The sequence below is a fragment of the Rana temporaria genome, chromosome 5 (assembly GCF_905171775.1).
Source record: "Rana temporaria chromosome 5, aRanTem1.1, whole genome shotgun sequence".
NCBI lineage: Eukaryota > Metazoa > Chordata > Amphibia > Anura > Ranidae > Rana > Rana temporaria.
Window position 1 is genome coordinate 211,022,396 of NC_053493.1, and position 22,383 is coordinate 211,044,778.

The 22,383-nt window shown below is 41.7% G+C and overlaps 1 protein-coding gene across 1 annotated transcript in view; it reads right to left on the bottom strand.

Moving 5' to 3' along the window:
• The window catches only part of LPCAT1 (lysophosphatidylcholine acyltransferase 1), a 243,208-nt gene that overhangs the window by 100,700 nt on the left and 120,125 nt on the right, over positions 1 to 22,383 (bottom strand). The window contains exons 3-4 of the mRNA XM_040353529.1: positions 11,486 to 11,700; positions 2,235 to 2,347 (exon numbers count right to left, since the gene is read on the bottom strand). Coding sequence (XP_040209463.1) covers positions 2,235 to 2,347; positions 11,486 to 11,700 — 328 coding nt within the window. The remainder of the gene's footprint in view (positions 1 to 2,234; positions 2,348 to 11,485; positions 11,701 to 22,383) is intronic.

The window sequence follows — 22,383 nt, forward strand, 5'->3', positions numbered from 1 at the left end:
TGGCAATACCTCATCTAATCTCACAAATTCAGGTTTGTGTTTTTCTTCTCTAGTGTGGACTGAGCTTCATTCCATATTCATGTGATAAGATACAAGTGATTTAGGCCACACCCACAATTGTGTCACATTACCAATGGTGTTATCCTTGCATAAATGTGTCTTTTAAATAAAATCTTTTGTCACGATGCATCCCTTTGGTAATGATGTAATTGAATTAATTTTAGTCCTCTTTCACACAGCTGTTCCAATCAGATCCGCTTGTCAGTTTTTCAAGCGGACCTGATCAGGTCTATGCAGCCCCATGGACAGACGTGTAAATGGGGACTTGTGTACGTTTACACCTGCCTACCTCCAGGTCCATAATAAACAAAAGAGAACTGCATACTTTTCCATTTTTGCAGACCGGATTGGAGGTAGCCTGATGTAAACTGACAGCGGAGTCCATTTACACCCGGCCGCCTACAGAGCTCAACGTGGTCTGCCTGTGTCTGCTTTGCATAAGCTGTGATATCCGTACTGCTCGGATTTTGCAGCCAAACTGTGATAGCACCAGCTTTATATTTGTTGTATGCTCCCATTAAAAGAGAAGTATGGGATTTGTGTTCATTTAAAAATCTTAAATTAACCTAGGTGGATGCAGCATCGGTCCGATGTTGCATCTGTTCACCCCTAGCTCTAAGGCCAAGAACCGAGCGATCAATTAGCCGATCGTTTGGTTCTCAGAGCTCCCTGAGCAAAGAGCTAGTGGTTGTCAGTCAGCAGCTCTCTGCTCTAACCCCCACACATGCTCACAGTAGTGCAGGAGGGATTGCACTCCAGTGATCCACAGAAGTACAGCCAAACAAGCTTTGGCTGTACCTATACTTTACCACAGCATAACTTAAAATCGCTGCTGAAGCTCTCCTTGCTTTGTAATTTTTAGGAGGGGACTATGGAGTAAATGTTTAAAATAAAGCCAGCCACAGATGGTGCGATTTACCCATGGTTGCAGGAAAGAAAATCGCTTGATTCCCCTATTGACACAGTCAGTGTTGATGGGGGAATTCCTCCCATGGAGCCATTGTGTTCTCCCAGTGGGGAGCCACTAGAAAAACAATTGCATGTAAAATCCAACAGGCTGGTTGTGCCCAAGTTGATTAATCGTTCAACTTGGGTACATTTAGACTGCCCATACATGGTTCACATCTCGGTCGGTCCCTGCTGAACCAGCCGAGATACAACCAGTCTATGGCCGGCCTAACAAACCCAGTTTGGACTGTGCCTAGGGTTGCCACCTCATCCCTTTAAAAATGAACACATGTGAATTACACAGATTCTGATGCTAATTTAATGCAGATAAGGCACCAAGTGAGTTTAATTACCACCTTAATCAGCCACAGAACCTGTGTAATTAATATGTGTTCCTTTTTAAAGGGATGAGTTGGCAACCCTAACTGTGCCTGTTACTCTTTATTATCAGCTGTAAATTAGATTTGAGAGCTGTCTTTCCTAACAAGGGGTTAACATCAACAATAGATGCTGCCCATCTGCATAGTATCTTAAAGTGGTAGTAAACTCAGGTCAAGCAATTATATGGTAAGGCTTACCTGTAGGTACCGTGAACATCTCCCAAACTTGCACAGTTTAGGAGATATTTAGAGTGCATGCAGCCGGTGATGCTTCAGATCCTATGAGGCAAACGGCGGCTCCGGCAGGAGTGACATCATCGCGCTCATGGCCAATCATGTAGCTGGTGGACGTTAACTGGAAAGAAGACCGGGGGAAGATGTCAGCCCTCTCAGCGGTGACAACGCTGCGCTGAAGGGCTTCGTTCTAAGGGAAGTCTCTCATAATGCGCTTGCATGCAATGCATATTAGCACATTAGGACATAGCCTTGCAGGATTTTTCTGTTTTATTAACTGTGGCTTACGATCGCTTCAATGAGGAAGTGACTCCCCAGTCTGTGTTGGGACAGAGACATTGAGATTATCGAAAAAAAAATTAAATTTGCCATTTGAAAACAAAATGAAAGCAACATGATTTAGAACAGAGGAGTTCAGAAATGCAAAGAAATACGGTAATTAAAGACATTAAAAAGTTTTTTTTTTTAATGTTTTTCTTTGGACATCGTCACTGTTCTAAAAGTTTAATTTGTCCCTCTATGTCTTTTTTCCTTTAGTAAATCAACCCCAATGAGTTAAGTAAACATTTACTTCATGTATTCATGAAGGCAAAAGCCAAGCATTTCACACACCTGTGGCCATATACCGTTAGATTGGGCCCGTCTTCGAATTTCCTCTACAGTCTTCTTCCGTGAGTCCTGATCCGAGCGAGAAACAAACACTGGCCTAATATAGTTGATTAATGCTGGGAAGAAAGAAAAAGGACAATTGCATTTAAAAAGGTAGCTATTTATTCTATGAAATCCAGTCAACATCAAAAGAACTACATAAGCAAACTGTGGATAGGTTGCAACATAAAGCAGCATATTGAACCTCAACTTCTAATAAAATGAATCCACAGCAATCCGATACATCAGAATGTAAATCTAATCAACAAGTAATAATGTCACAAAACTTGTGTTCATCTTTCTTTTTTCAAATAATTTTATACATGCAAAAAAAAAAAATTGTACAAAAAAAATAAAAAAAAAATAAGCTCCAGTCCCACTCACCCCTAGGTCTCCAAACAGCGGAGACCGAACACCCTTACAAACAGTCACTACTACAGGTAAAGCAACAACTGGTGTGCCTAGTGAGCTCTTAACCCAGACTAAATATTTCTGGTCACAACCAAATTGAATACAGTAAAATCATGCAATGAATCATATTAACCACTTAAGCCCCAGACCATTTTGCAGCTAAAAGGACCTTGCCACCTTTTTGCGATTCGGCACTGCGTCGCTTTAACTGACAATTGCGCGGTCATGCAACGTGGCTCCCAAACAAAATTTACATCCTTTTTTTCCCCCACAAATAGAGATTTCTTTTGGTGGCATTTGATCACCTCTGCGGTTTTTATTTTTTGCGCTATAAACAAAAATGTTTGCTATAATAAATATCCCAAAAATATATATTAAAAAAAAAAGTTTTCTTCCCTCAGTATAGGCCAATACGTATTCTTCTACATATTTTTGTTAAAAAAAATAGCAATAAGCGTTTTGTTTGCGCAAAAGTTACAGCATCTACAAAATAGGGGATAGTTTTATGGCATTTTTATTAATATTTTTTTTGGCGGCGATCAGAGATTTTTATCGTGACTGCGACATTATGGCGGACACATCAGACACATTTTTGGGACCATTGTCATTTTTACAGCGACCAGTGCTATAAAAATGCACCGATAACTGTGAAAATGACACTGAAGGGGTTAACCTCTAGGGGGCGCTGTAGGGGTTGTGTGCTCTAGTTTGTAATTCTTACTGTAGGCGTGTGACGTCACTGATCGTCGTTCCCTATGACAGGGAACAGATGATCACTGACAAGCCACGTGGAAGAACGGGGAAAGGTTTGTTTACACTTACCTCTCCCCGTTCTTCAGCTCTGTGACCCGATCGCGGGACACCGGCGGTGATCGGGTCTGCAGGTCCCGCGGGCGCGGTCATGGAGCTTCGGACCGGGTCATAAGCGTGTTGCCGGCGACGCGCTCGCGACCCACGGCTGGGTTCTTAAAGGGGACGTACCTGCCATTCTGTCGACGTATATCATCGTGCATCGGTCCTTAAGTGGTTAATCAATCGTCTGTGCAACCCTTTGGCTGCAATCTGGTTATTTAACTATACGACTCACTCTGTGTTCAAACCCCCGACAAATATCATTGATTTTCCATAGGGTATTAATTCTACTAAGGGGGCTAGAGGAACAAAAAAGACACTGTGGTGTACAGGTCTCTGGCATCTAGTGCTGTAGTGCTACAGTATAGTGCATGTACTTCCTGGATTACGCTAATAACCTAACCATTACTAGTGATGGAGGTTGTGTCCATCTCTTAATAGTTTTACCTGTGTATACAAGGCAGTCATATTTTTATTACATGTGTATATTGGGCTTTTTTGTTTAGAAGTAGAGTCTTTACAGAGTGATTTTGCTTTACTTACTCAAAATCAGAGTAGTCTTTCACAGAAAACAATCTACTTTGGACCAGCACCTGGCTCAGCCTCTCAGCAAGGTGCTGAAAGCCTGAGCCAGCTGCTCCCATCCCCTCCACAGTCCAGCAAGAGTCTTAGGCCCCTTTCACACTTATGCCCCTTTCAAGCTAGCGGCCGATAAAGGGTTAATACCGCCCGCAATGCGTCTCTGCAGAGGCGCATAGCGGGCGGTATTGCCGCGGTTTCCCATTGTTTTAAATGGGAAGGAGCGGTGAAGGAGCGTTATACACGCCGCTACTCTCACCGCTCCAAAGATGCTGCTGGCAGGAGATTTTTTTCTCTCCCGCCAGCGCATCGCCTCAGTGTGAAAGCCCTCGGGCTTTCACAATGAGTATGCAGTGCAGGAGTTTTTCAGGCGGTATAGCAGCGCTATCTGAGCTGTAAAAACACTCTAATGTCAAAAAAAGCTGATAACCGCAGATAAATGCTCAAAAATGTGGCTCACCAGTGTTTGATATTTAGATCCATTGAAAATTTTATATATATACATACAGGCATACCCCGCTTTAAGTACACTCACTTTACATACACTCGCGAGTAAGGACATACCTGTGAGTGTATGTAAAGTGCCTTACAAGCACTGTACAGACATTTTGCAGCCGCAGTAGAAGGAGCTGAAGCTCAGAGAGCATACCCCGCCCTGTTCCAGTGTGCCTCTGACACCCCCTCTACAGCCCCTGAGACCTTAACTACAGCTCCTAAAACCCCCACTACACCCCCTGACCCCCCACTACACCCTATAAGTGAAAAAAGGTATTGTTTCACTTTAAGTACATTTTCGTTTTACATACATGCTCTGGTCCCATTGTGTACTTAAAAGTGGGGTATGCCTGTATATATATATATATATATATATATATATATATATATATATATATATATATATAACAATTAAAAAAATAAAAAATAAATAACGCGGAAATACGCTAAAAAAAAACACTATTGCAAAACATTTTTAATTACTCGCTGCAAAGCTACTGGCTTTTTATGACGTTATTTTAACGTCAAGTGTGCATGATGCCTAAAGTTGTCAGGGGACATGTCCACCTAGTTAAATACGATAAAAAAATAAATAAATCAATCAATTTAAATACTTCTCTACCAATACTGCTTTTATGGAAATGAGAATTTAAGCAAAAAAAAATATATATTTTCTTGCACTATAAACATTATCTGTATCTAAGCACAGACTTTCCCAGTGTGAATGGCGTTGTCCTGCACACTGAAGTTTTCCCTGGGCTCTGTAAGCATTTTTTAGCAGCCTATAGTTGTATGCACAGTAGAGCTGTAGGTTTCACTATACTCTAATAATAATAATAAACTGTTTTAGTCTATTAAGTTCCCCAGAAACTATACATTTCCGGATCTCACATCCTGAAAGGACTACTGAATAACTGCAAACTGGATTTTCTATGGAAAGCAGCCAATTTTCTGCATTGAGATCTGAAACTTTGTTAGAGCAACACATTATCAAAAGGCTCAGCATGAAACAATGCTGTCTACATACAATGTTTACATTGTAGAAAGAAGTGGACAGCTTGGGAGCATGGAGAAATCACAAAGCTGGCAGCTTCTGTTACCCAGCACCCCCTGCCTGCTGACTGGGCAGTAAAGGAGCAGCAGACTTATGAGTTGCCTGCAGTCATACAGTAAGCAATCCTTCCAAATGACCTGGTGCCATACCCAACTCACATACTCCCTGCCAATATACCCTCTGTGCTTCTTTTCTGCACACTGCCCATTGTCATACCCTCTGCAGCTCTGCACACATTGACTGCTGTCCGCACAAACTGCCCACTTATACTCTCAGCATGCCTCTGTTCACTGCACTTGTCTTGCTCCAATACCATTCATACTCCCCTACACATGCTGCCCATCGTCATATCCTTCACACTCCTCTTCACATACTGCAAATTCTTTAGCATTGAATCTCTACTGCTGGTGATGTTATTCAAGGCTGATAACTGGTGCTCATGGCTGGGATGTGCAGTTCCTTAATACTTTTAACGTTGATGGATATAAACTGGCAACCCGGAGGATTCAAATGTTGAATATCTTTATTGGCTACACAAGTACATCCTGTAAAACAATACTATTGCGTTTCGGGCAGCTGTGGCCTTACTCATAGCAACAAGCTATTAAGGCTATGAGTAAGGCCAAAGTGACCGAAACACATTAGTATTGTTTTACTGGATGTACTTGTGCAGCCAATAAAGATTTTCAACTTTTGAATACGAGTAGCCAGTTTATATCCATCAACGTAAAAAATTCTTTAGCATCGTTTGCAATATCCTGAACATTTGTTTTTTTGTTAGTACTGTAAATGTTGTTTATTTTTTGACCATATTTACACTTGAAGCAAGATTTACAGGTCTTGTTCTTCCCCCAGCCTGTGACTGGACAGAGAAAGGAGAAGCAGTATACAGTATACATGTGTCTAAACCCACCACTCCTCTTCAGTGTTGTCAGTAACTGCGTTAAAGTAAACGCCGTTACTTAACGCAGTTACTTTTGGGGGTAACAAGTAATCTAACTGATTACTCTTCCCCTCATGGTAACGCCGTTCCCATTACTTGGGCGGCGTTACCGCAATTACATCTACCACCACTAGATGGCAGCAGAGCAGCGCCGCTGCTGCGATACAAGAGAGGAGGAGGGGGGGGGTGCGGGGTGACATGACCGCGGCACCATCCATCCCCTCCTCACAGCCACGGGCTGTGAGCGGTGCTCTGCACTTGACCCGACGCGGACGTCATACAGGCACAGCCATGTGAAGCCGCCTCCCCTCCTCTCTGTTTATGTCTACAGAGGGGGAGGGGATCTTCTGTTCATGTTCCGTCGCTGCGCTGATCTGAGGTACTGAATGGGGAGGGGGTGTTTGCACTGAGGGGGGTGTTTGCACTACTGAGGGGTGGTGTTTGCACTACTGAGGGGTGGTGTTTGCACCACTGAGGGGTGGTGTTTGCACTGGGGGAGGGTTATCACTGAGGGGGGGTGTTTGCACTGAAGGGGGTCGTGTAACATGCAGGGGGTCCAGAGCTGTGGGGGTTGTGTAATGTAAAGGGGTCCAGAGGTGCAGGGTGCTGTGTAATGTAAAGAGGTGCAGGGGGCTGTGTAATGTAAAGGGATCCAGAGTGCTGTGTAATGTAAAGGGGTGAAGAGGGCTGTGTAATGTAAAGGGGTGAAGAGGGCTGTGTAGTGTAAAAAGGGTCCAGAGGTGCAGGGGGCTATGTGATGTAAAGGGGTACAGTGGTGCAGGGGGCTGTGTAATGTAAAGAGGTGCAGGGGGCTATGTGATGCAATCTATTGAGTTGGGTTCAAATAAATACCAAAATGTTCTAAAATACTATATATAGTGTTTTTATTCTTGAATCAGTTAATATAAACATATTTGATACTAAAGATGTTATAGAACGTAATTGCATTGTAGAATATTAAAAAAAAGTCAGTTACTTTGCTGAGTAACTAATTACTTTTCACCAACGCAATTACTTTTTCGGAGAAGTAATTTGTAACTGTAACTAATTACTTTTTTAAAGCGGTAGTTCACCCCCCCCCCCCCCCGACACATTTTACCATCGAGACAGGCATTGTAGCGCGAGCTACAGTATGCCTGTCCCGATTTTTTTAACCCCGTACTCACCTTGTAGTCGTCCATCGTAGATTTCGGCTCCCGCGGGGAATGGGCGTGCCTATGGAGAGGGAGGATGATTGACGGCCGGCCCTGGCACGTCACTCTCCCCGAAGACAGCCGGAGTAGGTCTCGGCTCTTCACGGCGCCTGCGCACAGGCTATGCGCACGCGTCGTGAAGACCATGCCTATTTCGGCTATTTCCGGAGAAGCGTGACGCGCCAGAGCCGGCCGTCAATCATCCTCCGTCTCCATAGGCACGCCCATTCCCCGGTATCTTCGATGGACGACTACAAGGTGAGTACGGGGGTAAAAAATTCGGGACAGGCATACTGTAGCTCGCGCTACAATGCCTGATTTTAAGGTAAAAGAAAAAATAAATAAAAATTTTCCCGTCGATAGGGTGAACCCCCGCTTTAAAGTAAGATGAGCAACACAGCTCCTCTTTAACGCAATCAGCGTTCAGAGTAATTTTTAAACAATATCACACCTTTGCATAACTTATATTAACCTACTTTTTTGCAGACAAATGTGCTGCAACTGCGTGCATTGTGCCGTTCCCTATTCATTGGGTCATGTTTGGCAGGCTTGCCACCTACCAATCGCAAGAAGTTGGATTGTTTTTGCCGTGGGCGCAAAGCATGTACACAGCATGTAAACGCCCCCGATCGCTGCCATTACAACGTAACGGGTGCCACAAAAACGCTGCTCAACCATGCATTTTTAATGCCCCCAACTGCTAGTCTAAGTGAGGCCTTACCGCTTGGAGAAAGCTCCCGGTCGCTGCTTTCCGATAACCGCTGGTAACTGTCAGGAGTACGCACAGCTGTAATTTCACTAATGCAGACCCGCTGAGAGGCTGCATAAATTGTGTGCGGCTGGTGTCAAGAAGTTAAGCTCATCTCCATCTCTTTGTCCTTCTCTTTTTAGCATGTTCCTAGTCACTAGCTGAGTGTACAACTTCTAGCTCTACCAGTCTGCTCTCCACTGCACACAGTCTACAAGAGGCTGATATCAAGTCAAATTTAAAGTGTTTGTAAACCTCACGCAGGAAATATGAACAAAGAAAATTCCTCTATAATGTTTACTGTCTCAATCCAAGTGTCATTACTGTCTACAACCTTGTTCCTCCATCATCATGATGAATCATTTCTGAAAAGTTTTCCTGACACCAAGAGAAAAAAAAAAGGCGACAGGGGAGGAAGCCTCAGCACACTTTAATTGACAGCCTCTGTTCCTATGTACAGGAGGGTGTGTCCCGTCCCTTCAGCCAGCTATCATTGAGGTCATGTATATTCAGACCCCCCCCCCCCCCCCCACATGCTTTCTGAAATCTCAAACAAGCTTGATAAATTCTGCACATGAATGGCTGTAGAGAAGAAAAGTCGGCAGGTAAACAGGTACAACTTATGTAGGTGGATTTATTTAATCTCTGCGTATCACCTGAGGCCAGTCAACTCACTGGGTGTAAAACCACTTTAAAGCAGTATTAAACCCAAAACCAAAAATATAATAACTTGCAGCTTACCAATCATTAGTTGTGGTGGTTGCATTTGTTTTCTTTAAGGCTTTCCCCCTCTGTTTTTACCCTGTGACCTGGTCAGTAAAACATCTCCTGTATTAGAGTGCCTCCACTCTGGATGAATGAGCACAGGGGGGACCTTTGGACAGTGGCATTGTTGGTCTGGGGGGGGGAGGGGAGTGTTCGATGCACTAGCAGATTTAAATAGGCCAACAAACTGAAGCCGAATGCCAGCTAATACTTTATAATCAGTTACAGCAGTTTGATTTTTCCCTGTTAGGGATAACGTTTTTACATAAATATAAGCTCATCATTTTTGGCACCCGCCAATGTTAAAAAGGTCTGTCTCATCCCTGCAACTGCAAGAGAGCTTTTCTGTTGAAAAACGGACTCACTGGCTGAAACACCACATGAAAATAAAAGAAAGAAAACATAAAAAAGGAACCAATTCAACCATCACAACTGAGAATTGGTAAGCTGCAATATAATGTAGGTTTGCTTTTGAGTTCAATACTGCTTTAAGTACTTACATTGCTTGCATTACAAAAAATATTAATACATCATTAAATGTACAGTATAAGTACAGAGACGCAAGAATTTGTGTCTGGAGTTCAGAACACGGGTGTAAATGTGGCTGTACAAAAATTCGCATTGTTGAAATTTTAATTACATTTTATATTATTCAACAGGATGGGTGGAAATACCAGGCTGTAATAGTAGAGCTACATGATTAATCATTAAAAAAATCCCCCTCACAATCGTAATACAGCATTTCCACGATTCCATGTAAACAGTGCAGAGCCGGAGTCTGCTCAGTTCTGTCCAAAAAATAAATAAAAAAGCCGGCAAATGTTTAACAACGACGGTTAGCGTTGAGAGGGAGAAGAGATACAAAGTATCATTTATTTGGTTCTTTTAGATCAAAAAGGGATAAACTTCTGTCTATAAATGAGGTCAGGTTAACCATTTAAAAGACTATGGGCCGGATTCAGATACAATGGTGTATCTGTCCGGCCGGCGTAACGTATTTTAGATACGTTACGCCGCTCTAACTTTGGGCGCAAGTTCCGTATTCAGAAAGAACTTGCGCCCTAAGTTACGGCGGCGTAACGTATGTGGGCCGGCGTAAGACCGCCTAATTCAAATGGGGATGTGGGGGGCGTGTTTTATTTAAATTTTGCTTGACCCCCGCTTATTTTAAGTTTTTTTGAACGGCACATGCGCCGTACGTGAAAACATCCCAGTGCGCATGCATGCTCGAAAATCCCCCGCAAAACGTCATTGCTTTCAATGTGAACGTAAATTACGTCCAGTCGTATTCGCGAACGACTTATGCAAACAACGCAAAAATTTGAAAACTCGGCGCGGGAACGACGGCCATACTTAACATAGGAATACGCCGCACATACCCCTCATATAGCAGGGGTAACTTAAAAAGCCGAAAGCAAACGACGTAAAAAAAAAAGCGCCGCGCGGTCGTTCATTTCTGAATCAACGTAAATAGTAATTTGCATATTCCTTGCGTAAACAAACAGAAGCGCCACCTAGCGGCCAGCCAGAAAATGCAGCCTAAGATACGACGGTGTAAAAAACTTACACCTGTCGGATCTTAGGGATATCTATGCGTAACTGATTCTCTGAATCAGGCGCATAGATACGACCGAGCGCACTCAGGAGATACGACGGCGTATCAGGAGATACGCCGTCGTATCTCTTTCTGAATCTGGCCCTAAACCTTTTTCTGGCACTTGTTGCTTACAAGTTAAAAATCAGTATCTTTTTTACACACATATTATATATATTCAGTGAATGAAAAAAAAACAAAAAAAAAAAACGAATCAATAAAGTTAGCCCAATTTTTTTGTATAGTATGAAATATATTACGCCGCGACAGAATCGTGATCTTTATTCTATGCAAAAAAATAAAATAAAATTGTGGTTCTCATTTTATCCAGAATCGTGCAGCTTTATGTAGTAGCATAAGTGGGAATCTAAAATGAGAGAGTCCAAGAATAATTACATTGAGATCTCACCACTGTCGCCCCCCGCCCCCCATTATGAACAGAAATTAGCTCAATCCACCGTTTCAACTTTATGCTAAAATATCACTTTTTTGGTAAACTAGCCCTTTATTTAAAAAAAAAAAAAAAAAGGGCTAAAAGGTTATAGTCAGTTTACAGTTTGTGCTTTGAATTTGTCACTCACTTCCCCAAAGAGGAATGTCTTTGCTTTCTGCTTTCATCACAATAGAGGCCATTGTCATTGTTACTGGAATGGCATCAAAATACGAGGAATGTGGAGCCAAGGTCAGGATAGGAGCCTCAGCGGGCAGTGCTTGTCTTCCCTTTACGGTCACCCAGTGGAAGCCACCAGCAAACCACATTGTACGCATGATTGCTTTTAGAAGAAAGTCCAATATCCTGCAAATAAGCAAAACCATTAATAAAGGATGAGACTGCATTGCCCCGACCAAGGTTTTAAAAAACAAATAACACACATATGATACATTTGACTGCTGTATTTTGTAACTGTCACCATCTAGAAAATGCCCTGTAATGCAGTTGAACTGGCATTATTTTTAAATTTTTATTAGTTACTTCTACAGAATTTGCACAGCGCTTTACATATACACTGTATATTCACATCAGCCCCTGCCTTCAAGGAGCTTACAATCGAAGGTCCCTTGTTCACATTGATACATACACATACTAGGGCCAATTTAGACGGGAGCCAGTTAACGTACCAGCGTGTCTGGAGTGTAGAAGGAAACCGGAGTACCGGAGGAGCCCCATGCATGCACTGAACTACTACTTTTATGCTGCGTACGCGCGATCAGAAATTCCGACAAGAAAAGTCTGATGAGAGCTTTTGGTCGGAAATTCTGATTGTGTGTATGCTCCATCTGACTTTTGCTGTCGGAGTTTCCATTAACAAAAGATTGAGAGCAGGTTCTCTATTTTTCTGACGCAAAAAGTTTCTATCGGAAAATCTGCTCATCTGTATGCAAAAAAACACGCATGCTCAGAATCAAGCAGAAGAGCCGAACTGCCTATTGAACTCAACTCGTCGTACGTCACCGTGTTCTTGACGGTTGGAATTTCCGACAAAATTTGTGTGACATAGAAAGAAAGATTACCGCTCTCCAAGATAGATCCCTTGTGCAGTTCCCACCCTATTCAAACCGACAGGTGCTGGCTCTGCTCAGGTCCACGGAGAAAGAAAATTGTCCTGGACTGCCGCACTCCATCAAAAGGTCTTTATTGTATGAAACCAATATAATCCAAGATAATGCAGTCAAAATAAAGTGAACAGCAGAAAACAAAAATGGCTAACGTGTTTCACATTGGGAGATGCTTACTCATAGCTTGTTTTCTGCTGTTCACCTTATTTTGACTGCATTATCTTGGATTATATTTGTTGTATACAATAAAGACGCCTTTAATGGAGTGCGGCAGTCCAGGAAAATGTTCTTTCTCCAAAGATGTGTGACCGTGTATGAAACACAAGTTTGAGCCAACATTCCGTCAGAAAAAAAATCCACGGTTTTCTTGTCGGAATTTTCGATCGTGTGTACGCAGCATTACTGGCTTCTATTTCCATTTAAATAGACTGCGTACAACGCAATCTGTATTGTTATTGTGGATAAAAGGTGACAGCGGCTGCACTCACAGGGGAATAGGTACAGAATAGTCACAGGCATTTTGAATCAGCTGCCAATAGGAAAAAATTTAAAAGCATTGTAACACAAATACTTGACATTCAGACAAAATACATACATTTCTCATCATAACTGGGTAACAAACATAAATACAACTGATTAACATTAGAAAAAGACTCCCTCCACATCTTTGTATGATTACTGCAAGCACTTTACTGTGAGGTATTTTGCATGTTTAAATGCATTACACTAAGACCCCTTTTACATTGAAGCGTTTTTACAGCGTTTTAGCGTTAAAAATAGCGCTATTAAAATGCTCATAAAACACTCTTTGAGCTTCTCAATGGACCCTTTCACACAGAGTCCTGCAAGCAGCATCTTTGGAGCAGCTTTTGGGCGCTGAAAAAAAAAAAACGCCCCTCTCCATTGAAATGAATTGAAAGCACTGTAAAAACGCCTTACTCTTTCACACTGAGGCACTGAAAAAATGCCCTAAAACTTTAGGGTCTTAGCAGTGCTTTACCAGCACATTGGTATTGCAGATGAGGCTTCGCTTGAATAACGCTCAAAAAACGCTCCAGTGTGAAAGGGGCCTAAGGCTGCCCTTTCATTTTGCAGGCGTTACCCATATACAACAAAATGGAATATTCTATTTGTTTGGACACAATAAATGTGCATTGGGGTGGCTTTGAAAATATATGGCAGTGCAAAGCAATGCACAACATACCTAAAATTGTGCATTACCACAAACGCACGGATGGAAAGCCAGCGTAACTTCCAACTTAGTAATGATACAAAATAAATAAGGAATTGCAGCTTCTTTGTGCCTTGAATCACAACATCAATCTTTCTCGCAAATAGAAGATGGAAACTAAAATGCTGGCTTGAGAATAGATGGTTGTGCATTCCACAGCAGCCTTAGCATCCCATATTTCACTGAGCGCATTAATGACGGAAACGTATGGTAGTCCCTACTGATTGCCAATACAGCTAATTAAAAGCCAGGATTATACATGTCATTGTAACAAAGCCTTCTTAATGCCAGACCCCCTTGCTAAGCATTGAAAAGAGGGATGGACACCAATGATGCCACAAATAAAAAGTGTGTGTGTAAACATTTATGGATAATAATAGAGCACTGCCCACAAAGACAATACCGTCACTAGAGCTGCAGAGCAAAAGGGAAATTTTGGTGCCCAAAACCAAAAATTACAGTTAAAAAAAAAAAAAAAAAAAAAAAAAAAAAGAATTTTATATATATTAAACTTTTTAATTGATATCAGGAATTTTAAACGAATATGAATTTGTCGGCCATTATTGGCACCTTTAGTGCAAGAAGAGCTCAAGGAAAATGTATCCCTTAAAGAGGAAGTAAACCCTCTTACAAAAAAAAAAAAAATGAAAAAACCCTGCAAGAAAAAGGCACAATGAGCTAGTATGCATAGCATACTAGCTCATTATGTATTACTTACCCGAGATCAAAGCCCCCGCAGCAGTGCTCGTTCCTCTCCTTGCTGGAGCCACGATGACGTCACTCCCACGCATGTGTGCGGGTGCCGCCACGAACGGCATGATCGCTGTTAGTAACGGCATGATCAGTGCGCCTGCGCGCCGATGTCTACGGCGCATTTCTTTGGAAATATCTCCTAAACCGTTCAGGTTTAGGATATATTTCTTGGACCAACAGGTAAGCCTCAATCTAGGCTTACCTGTGGGTCTAAGGGTTTACAACCACTTTAAGCACTTAAGGACCGAGCCTCTTTCTGAGATTTGTTGTTTACAAGTTAAAAACAGGTTTATTTGCTAGAAAATTACTTAGAATTTTTTTTTTATAAATGTTTGGGGGTTCCAACACCATAGGGAAAAAAATGGCGGTTGTTGCAATACATTATGTCACACCGTATTTGCGCAGCGGTCTTACAAGCGTACTCTTTTGGGAAAAATACACTTTTTTTTAGTTAAAAAAAATAAAACCGTAAAGTTAGCCCAATTTTTTTTTTTTATACTGTAAAAGATAATGTTACGCCGAGTAAATTGATACCCAACATGTCATGCTTCAAAATTGCGCCCACTCGTGGAATGGCGACAAACTTTGTCTCTTAAAAAAAAAAAATTGTACAGGTTGCATGTTTTGAGTTACAGAGGAGGTCTAGGGCTAGAATTATTGCTCTCACTCTACTGTTCGCGGGTTTACCTCACTTTATTTTACCTTTTATTTTTTTGAAAGAACAGTGTAAAAAATAAAAAAGCATCACTTTTATTCCTATTACAAGGAATGTCAACATCCCTTGTAATAGAAAAAAAAAAGCATGACAGGACCTCTTAAATATGAGATCTGGGGCCAAAAAGACCTCAGATCTCATATTTACACCAAAAAAAAAAAAAACGGCCATGGGCGGAACTGACGTTTTGACGCCGCTTCTGCCCTGCTATGGTATAGAGACAGGTGGGGGCCTCCCCCAGACGGCTCTGGTAAGCAGCGGAAGGGCACGGGAGAGGGGCCTCTCCCACCACTGATAAAAGTGATCAGAAGGCGTATTTCCTTCCGTTTAAGCCATTCTGTTGATTTACTTCTATGCTTTGGGTCGTTGTCCTGTTGCACCCATCTTCTGTTGAGCTTCAGCTAATGGACAGATGGCCTTAAAGTGGAGTTCCAACCACAATTAGCATTTTTTAAATGTATGTCCTTTCATCCTGCGTTTTTATAATATAAATCTGGTCACTTACCATTTTACAATCCGCCGAAGATGCGCATAGATATTCAAAAAATATAGTTTATAAAACTATATCTACACCGTTGTCATTTTGCTTGTGGGCATTGTGAAGCCTACAGGCACTTACTTCCTGGAAGTCTTGGATGGGGAGTGATAATTGGACAGCGCACTGCATCCTGGGAAATGATGACACACATTTCCCAGGAGCATTAGAGGGAGATGATGTCAGAATCCTAGGTGGTTTCAAAGGCAGATTTCGTGGGACAGCATAGCAACAGGCATTTTCAGATGAGTAAAAAAAAAAAAACTTATTTTTTTCTTTTTTAGTCGTAAGCTACAGTTTAAAGCAAAATTGTTTTTTTGATGGAACCTCCACTTTAAGTTCTCCTGCAAAATGTCTTGATAAACTTGGGAATGAATTTTTCCTTCAATAATAGCAATACATCCAGGCCCTGACGCAGCAAAGCAGCCCCAAACCATGAAGCCCCCACCACCATACTTCACAGTTGGGATGAGGTTTTGATGTTGGTGTGCTGTGCCTCTTTTTCTCCACATATAGTGTTGTGTGTTTCTTCCAAACAACTCCACTTTGGTTTCATCTGTCCACAGAATATTTTGCCAGTACTGCTGTGGAACATCCAGGTGATCTTGTGCAAACTGTAAACGTGCAGCAATGTTTTTTTTGAACAGCAGTGGCTTCCTCTATGGTATTCTCCAATGAAATCCATTCTTGTTTAGTGTTTTACGTATCATAGATTCGCTAACAGCAATGTTGGCATATGCCAGAGACTTTTGTAAGTCTTTAGCTGACACTCTAGGATTCTTCTTCACCTTCAGTCTACGCTGTGCTCTTGCAGTCATCTTTACAGGATGGCCACTCCTAGGGAGAGTAGCAGCAGTGCTGAACTTTCTCCATTTATAGACAATTTGTCTTACTGTGGACTGATGAACAGCAAGGCTTTTGGATATACTTTTATAACCCTTTCCAGCGTTATGCAAGTCAACAATTCTTAAATCGTAGGTCTTCTGAGAGCTCTTTTGTGCGAGGCATCATTCACATCAGGAAATGCTTCTTGTGAAAAGCAAACCCAGAACTGGTGTGTGTTTTTTATAGGGCAGCTGTAACCAACACCTCTAATCTCATTGATTGGCTGGAACCTCACTCCAATTAGCGCTTGGAGATGTCATTAGTCTAGAGCAGGGGTCTCCAAACTGCGGCCCGAGGGCCGCATGTGGCCCTATGCTAGCCTTTATCTGGCCCTTGGCTTAGTATTTCTCCCAATGATATGGAGGCACTATTCCTCCCAATGACACCAATAATGGGGCTATATTTCTTCCACTAATAGCAATGATGGAGCACTATTCCTCCTCCTACTGCCCACCAACACTGGGGCCATGTTTATTCTCACTGATGCTCGGCCCTGGAGCATTTTCTACCCCCATTGGTCAGAATCCGGCCCCCCTGAAGCCTCAAAGACAGTAAACTGGCCCTTTGCTTGAAAAGTATGGAGACCCCTGGTCTAGAGGTTCACATACTTTTTACACCTGCACTGTGAATGTTTACATGGTGTGTTCAATAAAAACATGGTAACAGTTAATTCTTTGTGTGATTAGCTTAAGCAGATTTTGATTGTCTATTGTTGTGACTTAGATGAAGATCATATCACATTTTATGACCAATTTGTGCAGAAATCCATATCATTCCAAAGGGTTCACATCTTCCAATGGGGACACTAGTCCTGGAATTCCCTTAGCTTTCAGCTTTCAGGGATTTCCTCTTACTTCCTGTTGGGCTATGGGACAGGAAGTGAAGATAAATCGTTGCACTACAATGAGAAACAGATGGAGATAAACTAAATATACGACAGGGGTCATTGCTTGCTCTATCCAAAATAAAAAACAAAAGTTTTGCCTATAGTTCTACTTTAAACATGTTAGTTGTGGTCATGAACACTGCTCTATGCACACTACAAATTCCATAGTCCACCGGTAGGCCACTGTATCTACATACAGTGGGACCATGGAGAAAAAAGGACATTGCCATCCTCTAACAGGGCCAAAAAAAAAAAAAAAAAAAAAAAGATGCTGTAGATTTGGAGGAGGTGGAGAGCAGATGACACTAGAAATGTATATGTGAATTTGAACAGAGTTTAGGATCACTTTAACTACCAAAAGCAAACACCAATTACACAAACCATTTAGGAAACCATGCTCATTATTAAATAAATAGAAACAGATTCATGGAGAAGTTAAACTTTGGAAACATGTTACACCAGTATAAAGGATGGAACATGTAACATGTTCCAGCTTCTGCCCCCTGCAGGCGAGGGTTCTCCTCCCCGCACTCGCTGCCACTTAAAACAGCATGGCTGTGTGAAGCTCTGTCCACATAGCCTTGTCATTCATGACATTCATGTGAATGAATAAACTACAAGTACCGTCTTAAACTGCTTGTATAAGGCCTTGCAGTTTCAATGGGATGTGAGGGCTGTGTGGACAGACCGCACACCGGCTTTCAAACACAAAGCTGGAGGATATGTCTGCAGGAGCCCACATTGCACCCATGATCTGATGGCGAGTGCAATGCTTTTCAGGCTCCTTCAGAAAAAGAAAAAAAAAAGGGGGGGGGGCACATTTTTGTTCTGCAACATATGTGTACGTGTTGCGTTTGGGGTGCCATTAACAATTAATGCACCTCAAGCACAACATGCATTTTTTGCACATCCCACACTAAACTTGTGGCATATCGAGGACAGGTTACGGCCCAACAATACAAGTAATGATGACACACAAGTACTTTTGATCCAGTATTGACTAACCAAAAAAAAAAGTTTGTTTCAGGGAAAACACTATAATTTCCGATTACAACCCAATCTTTTTCTACTAACGAGTTGATACAGAATAAGACTGTACGGAAGCCACATAAAGCAAGAAAAGCTGAATCCAAGAACCAGATCCAGATGAGCCTCAGCTGGTGGTAGGTGACAGCCAAGAAACCTTAAAGGGGTTGTAAAGGAAAAAAAGTTTCCATAAATAGCTTCCTTTACCTTAGTGCAGTCCTCCTTTACTTACCTCATCCTTCCATTTTGCTTTTAAAATGTCTTTATTTCTTCTGATAAATCCTCACTTCCTGTTCTTCTGTCTGTAACTACACACAGTAATGAGAGGCTTTCTCCCTGGTGTGGAGAAAGCCTCTTGAGGGGGGAGGGGGTGAGCAGGCAAGTCAGGACACCCTCTACTTTGCAGATAGAGAAAGGAGCTGTGTGTTAGTGGGCGTCCTGACTCTCCTGCTCGCCCCCACCCCCCTCAAGAGGCTTTCTCCACACCAGGGAGAAAGCCTTGCATTACTGTGTGTAGTTACAGACAGAAGAACAGGAAGTGAGGATTTCTCAGAAGAAATAAGGACATTTAAAAGCAAAATTGAAGGATGAGGTAAGTAAAGGAGGACTGCACTAAGGTAAAGGAAGCCAATTAGGGAAAAAACATGTTTCCCCTTTACAACCCCTTTAGGGATTTAGTGAAGATCTGTAAAGGTAAGAGTGGACCAAAATCCCCTCTGAGTTCATGTCAAAGAGCTAAACTTTGGTCTCATATGACCAGAGCACTTTCTCCCAATCCTCCTCCAAATCATTTAGATGAATTTAATTGGCAAACTGCAAAAAGGGCCTGTAAATGCGCCACTTGAGTGGGACTTTGTAGGCACCGCAGGATTTCAATCCATGGCGGTGTATTGTGTTACAAATCGTTTGGTTACTGTGGTCCCAACTGCCTTGAGATCACTTACAAGATCCTTTCCATGTAGTTCTGGGCTGACTCCTCACTTTTCCCATGAATATCCTTAGTCCAGACCTAGGGCACTTGATGAAGTGATTATTTGCAATTGGAAAAAATGCAAAATAACCAACAGTTGTCTCCTCATCAAACGTCTTGCCGATGGGCTTGTAGCCCATTCCAGCCTTGTACAGGTCTACAATCTTGTCCCTGATGTCCTTTGACAGCTCTTTGGTCATGCCCACAATGGTGAGGTTTGAATGGAGAAAGATTCTGTGGACAGATGTCTATTATACACACGAGTTGTCGTTAGGGGCACCTTCTTAAATTGACAGGACTAAACCGTGTACCACATGAGCACATATTGTAGCCAGTATTATTGTTGGTTGGTAGGGGAACAAATACTTATTTTACTCTCTGAACTGCAACTCAATTTAGAACATTTGTATCATGTGTTTTTTTCCTAGATTTTTGGTTGATATTTTGTCTCATTTAAAATACACCTGCGATAAAAAAAAAAAAATAGACCCTTAATTTCTTTGCGAGTGGGCAAACTTACAACATCTGCAGGGAATCAAATACATATTTTCCCCACTGTATATTATATATTTTACGGTGGGGGGGGTGTAGAAACATAACAGTGCATGCGTCACTATGTATGGGGATTTTTCGTTAACATATGCATTTCATTTATGTTATATCAATAACTGCGCAAATCAAATATCAAGTTTTAAGAAAGCCAGTATTTGTAGACCAAGTGCTGAATATCCTCCATTTGATGGGACTCAGGTCAATGGCTTTGCTTAGAGCAGGCATGTCCAAAGTCCGGCCCAGGGGCCAATTGCGGCCCCCGTTCCAGTTTACTGTGCCCCCCCCTGGTAATTTGGATACATACTGTATTTATCAGCGCTGCCTCAGAGGGGACAGGGAGAGGGGGGAACAAGTGCTGTCAAATTACATACAGGAGAATCTCCTGTTTACACAGCGACATCTGTAATAGGAAGTTCCGTCTCCTGGGCTGCCATTGGACGACTCCTCTGTCTATCATAGGAGGTGGGAGAAATTGTATTAAAGAGGCTGCTGTGTAAATTCTCCTGTATTTTATCTGTTGGTGCTCATCCTCCCCCCCCCCCCCCTCCTCCTCATCCCTGCAGATGGACATCGATCAGGCTGCATTCATGGCAATGGAGAGGCTGCATTCAAGGTAATGGTGAGGCTGCAGATGGGTACCGATTAGGCTGCATTGATGGGCAACGACCCTTATTTTGATTCACAGTTTATTTACATTTTTTTCCCTGAAACTTCCCTCCTAAATACTGTATATCCAAATAACACGCCAAGCTCATCTCTTCGCCACACACAGCGACAAAGGCAAGAGAATTCTTGTTGGGCAGTGTATTAGTGCTCGAACTAACGCACACATTTTAATAGTTCAAAGAATGTCAGGCAAAATGGTCGGCCCTTACGCATGTTAAATTCATCAAATATGGCCCTTTTTTTTTAAGTTTGGACACCCCTGGCTCAGAGGAAGCCTAAAATGATTGTTCCTTACAGAAACAGTTTTTGTATATGCTGTAGAAAATAAAACTATAATTTGCAGGACAGATATCAGTTTTTGCAAATTCTACTTCCACCAAAATTGGTTTTAGAACGTGCATACGATACACGCAGTGAACTGGGAAAAATATTACATGAAGATTAAGACTCTTACAACAAAACCAATAATATAAAATACTTTTTTTTTTTAAATACTGAGGGTGAGCGGACATGTCATATTTATCAGATGTGATTAATATTACATTTGCTTGGTGTCCTATTGAGTGCATAGGTTTCAGAACACGTTTTATGCTATTTTTGTCTTGACAATGAATAATAGAACAAAATTCTCATCATGTAGCAATAGATGCAAACACTGGTTACTAGGCTTAGTGGAGGGGGGGTGAATTCATTTTTAGTTTTACCATACTGCCTGGTTCACAAAGTTTTTTTTTTTTTTTTTTAATTGACAATGTATAAAATATGAAAAGGGCTGCATAAATTGACAGTGCTATACAAGTACCTGTAATAAATAAATGCATTAATTATTCCAAAATACGAATGTTATTAAAATGTTACACACCTTACCGCCAAGCCTAAAGCAGAATGATGGCTGGGCGGTGGCTTTACCGTTTTGAGTTAACGTCAAATGACGTCCTCTCAGAAAGCACTGCTCAGCGCGATCTGTCACCGGTTGCGTCTATCAGTGTACTGGCTCGCTGCCAGTACCATGTGACCAATCACAGCAGGCCACATAACCGTTGTAAACATTATGTGCCTTCCTTTCATGCCATATCCCTTGTGTTGCTAGCTGTGATTAGTCAATGTGATCACATGGTACAGGAAGAGTGAATCACAGCTCTTCTGTACCATGTGATTGGCTTTGACCAATCACAGCTAATTACAACAAAACAAACTGAATGAATCGGTTTCATTCAGTAAAATGGTTGCTTATAGCATTGTAATTCACTGCTTTAACCACTTAAGACCCGGACCATTATGCAGGTAAAGGACCTGGCCAGTTTTTGCAATTCAGTACTGTGTCTCTTTAACGGACAACTGCGCGGTCGTTCGATGTGGCTCCCAAACAAAATTGGCGTCCTTATTTTCCCACAAATAGAGCTTTCTTTTGGTGTCATTTGATCACCTCTGCGGTTTTTATTTTTTGCGCTATAAACAAAAATAGAGCGACAAATTTTGAAAAAAAAAAATCAATATTTTTTACTTTTTGCTATAATAAATACCCCCCAAAAAAATATAAAAAAAGTTTTTTTCTCAGTTTAGGCCGATACGTATTCTACCTATTTTTGTTTAAAAAAAAAAAAAATCGATTGAATATCGATTGGTTTGCGCCAAATTTATAGCGTTTACAAAATTGTTATTAATATATTTTTTTTTTACTACTAATGGCGGCGATCAGCGAT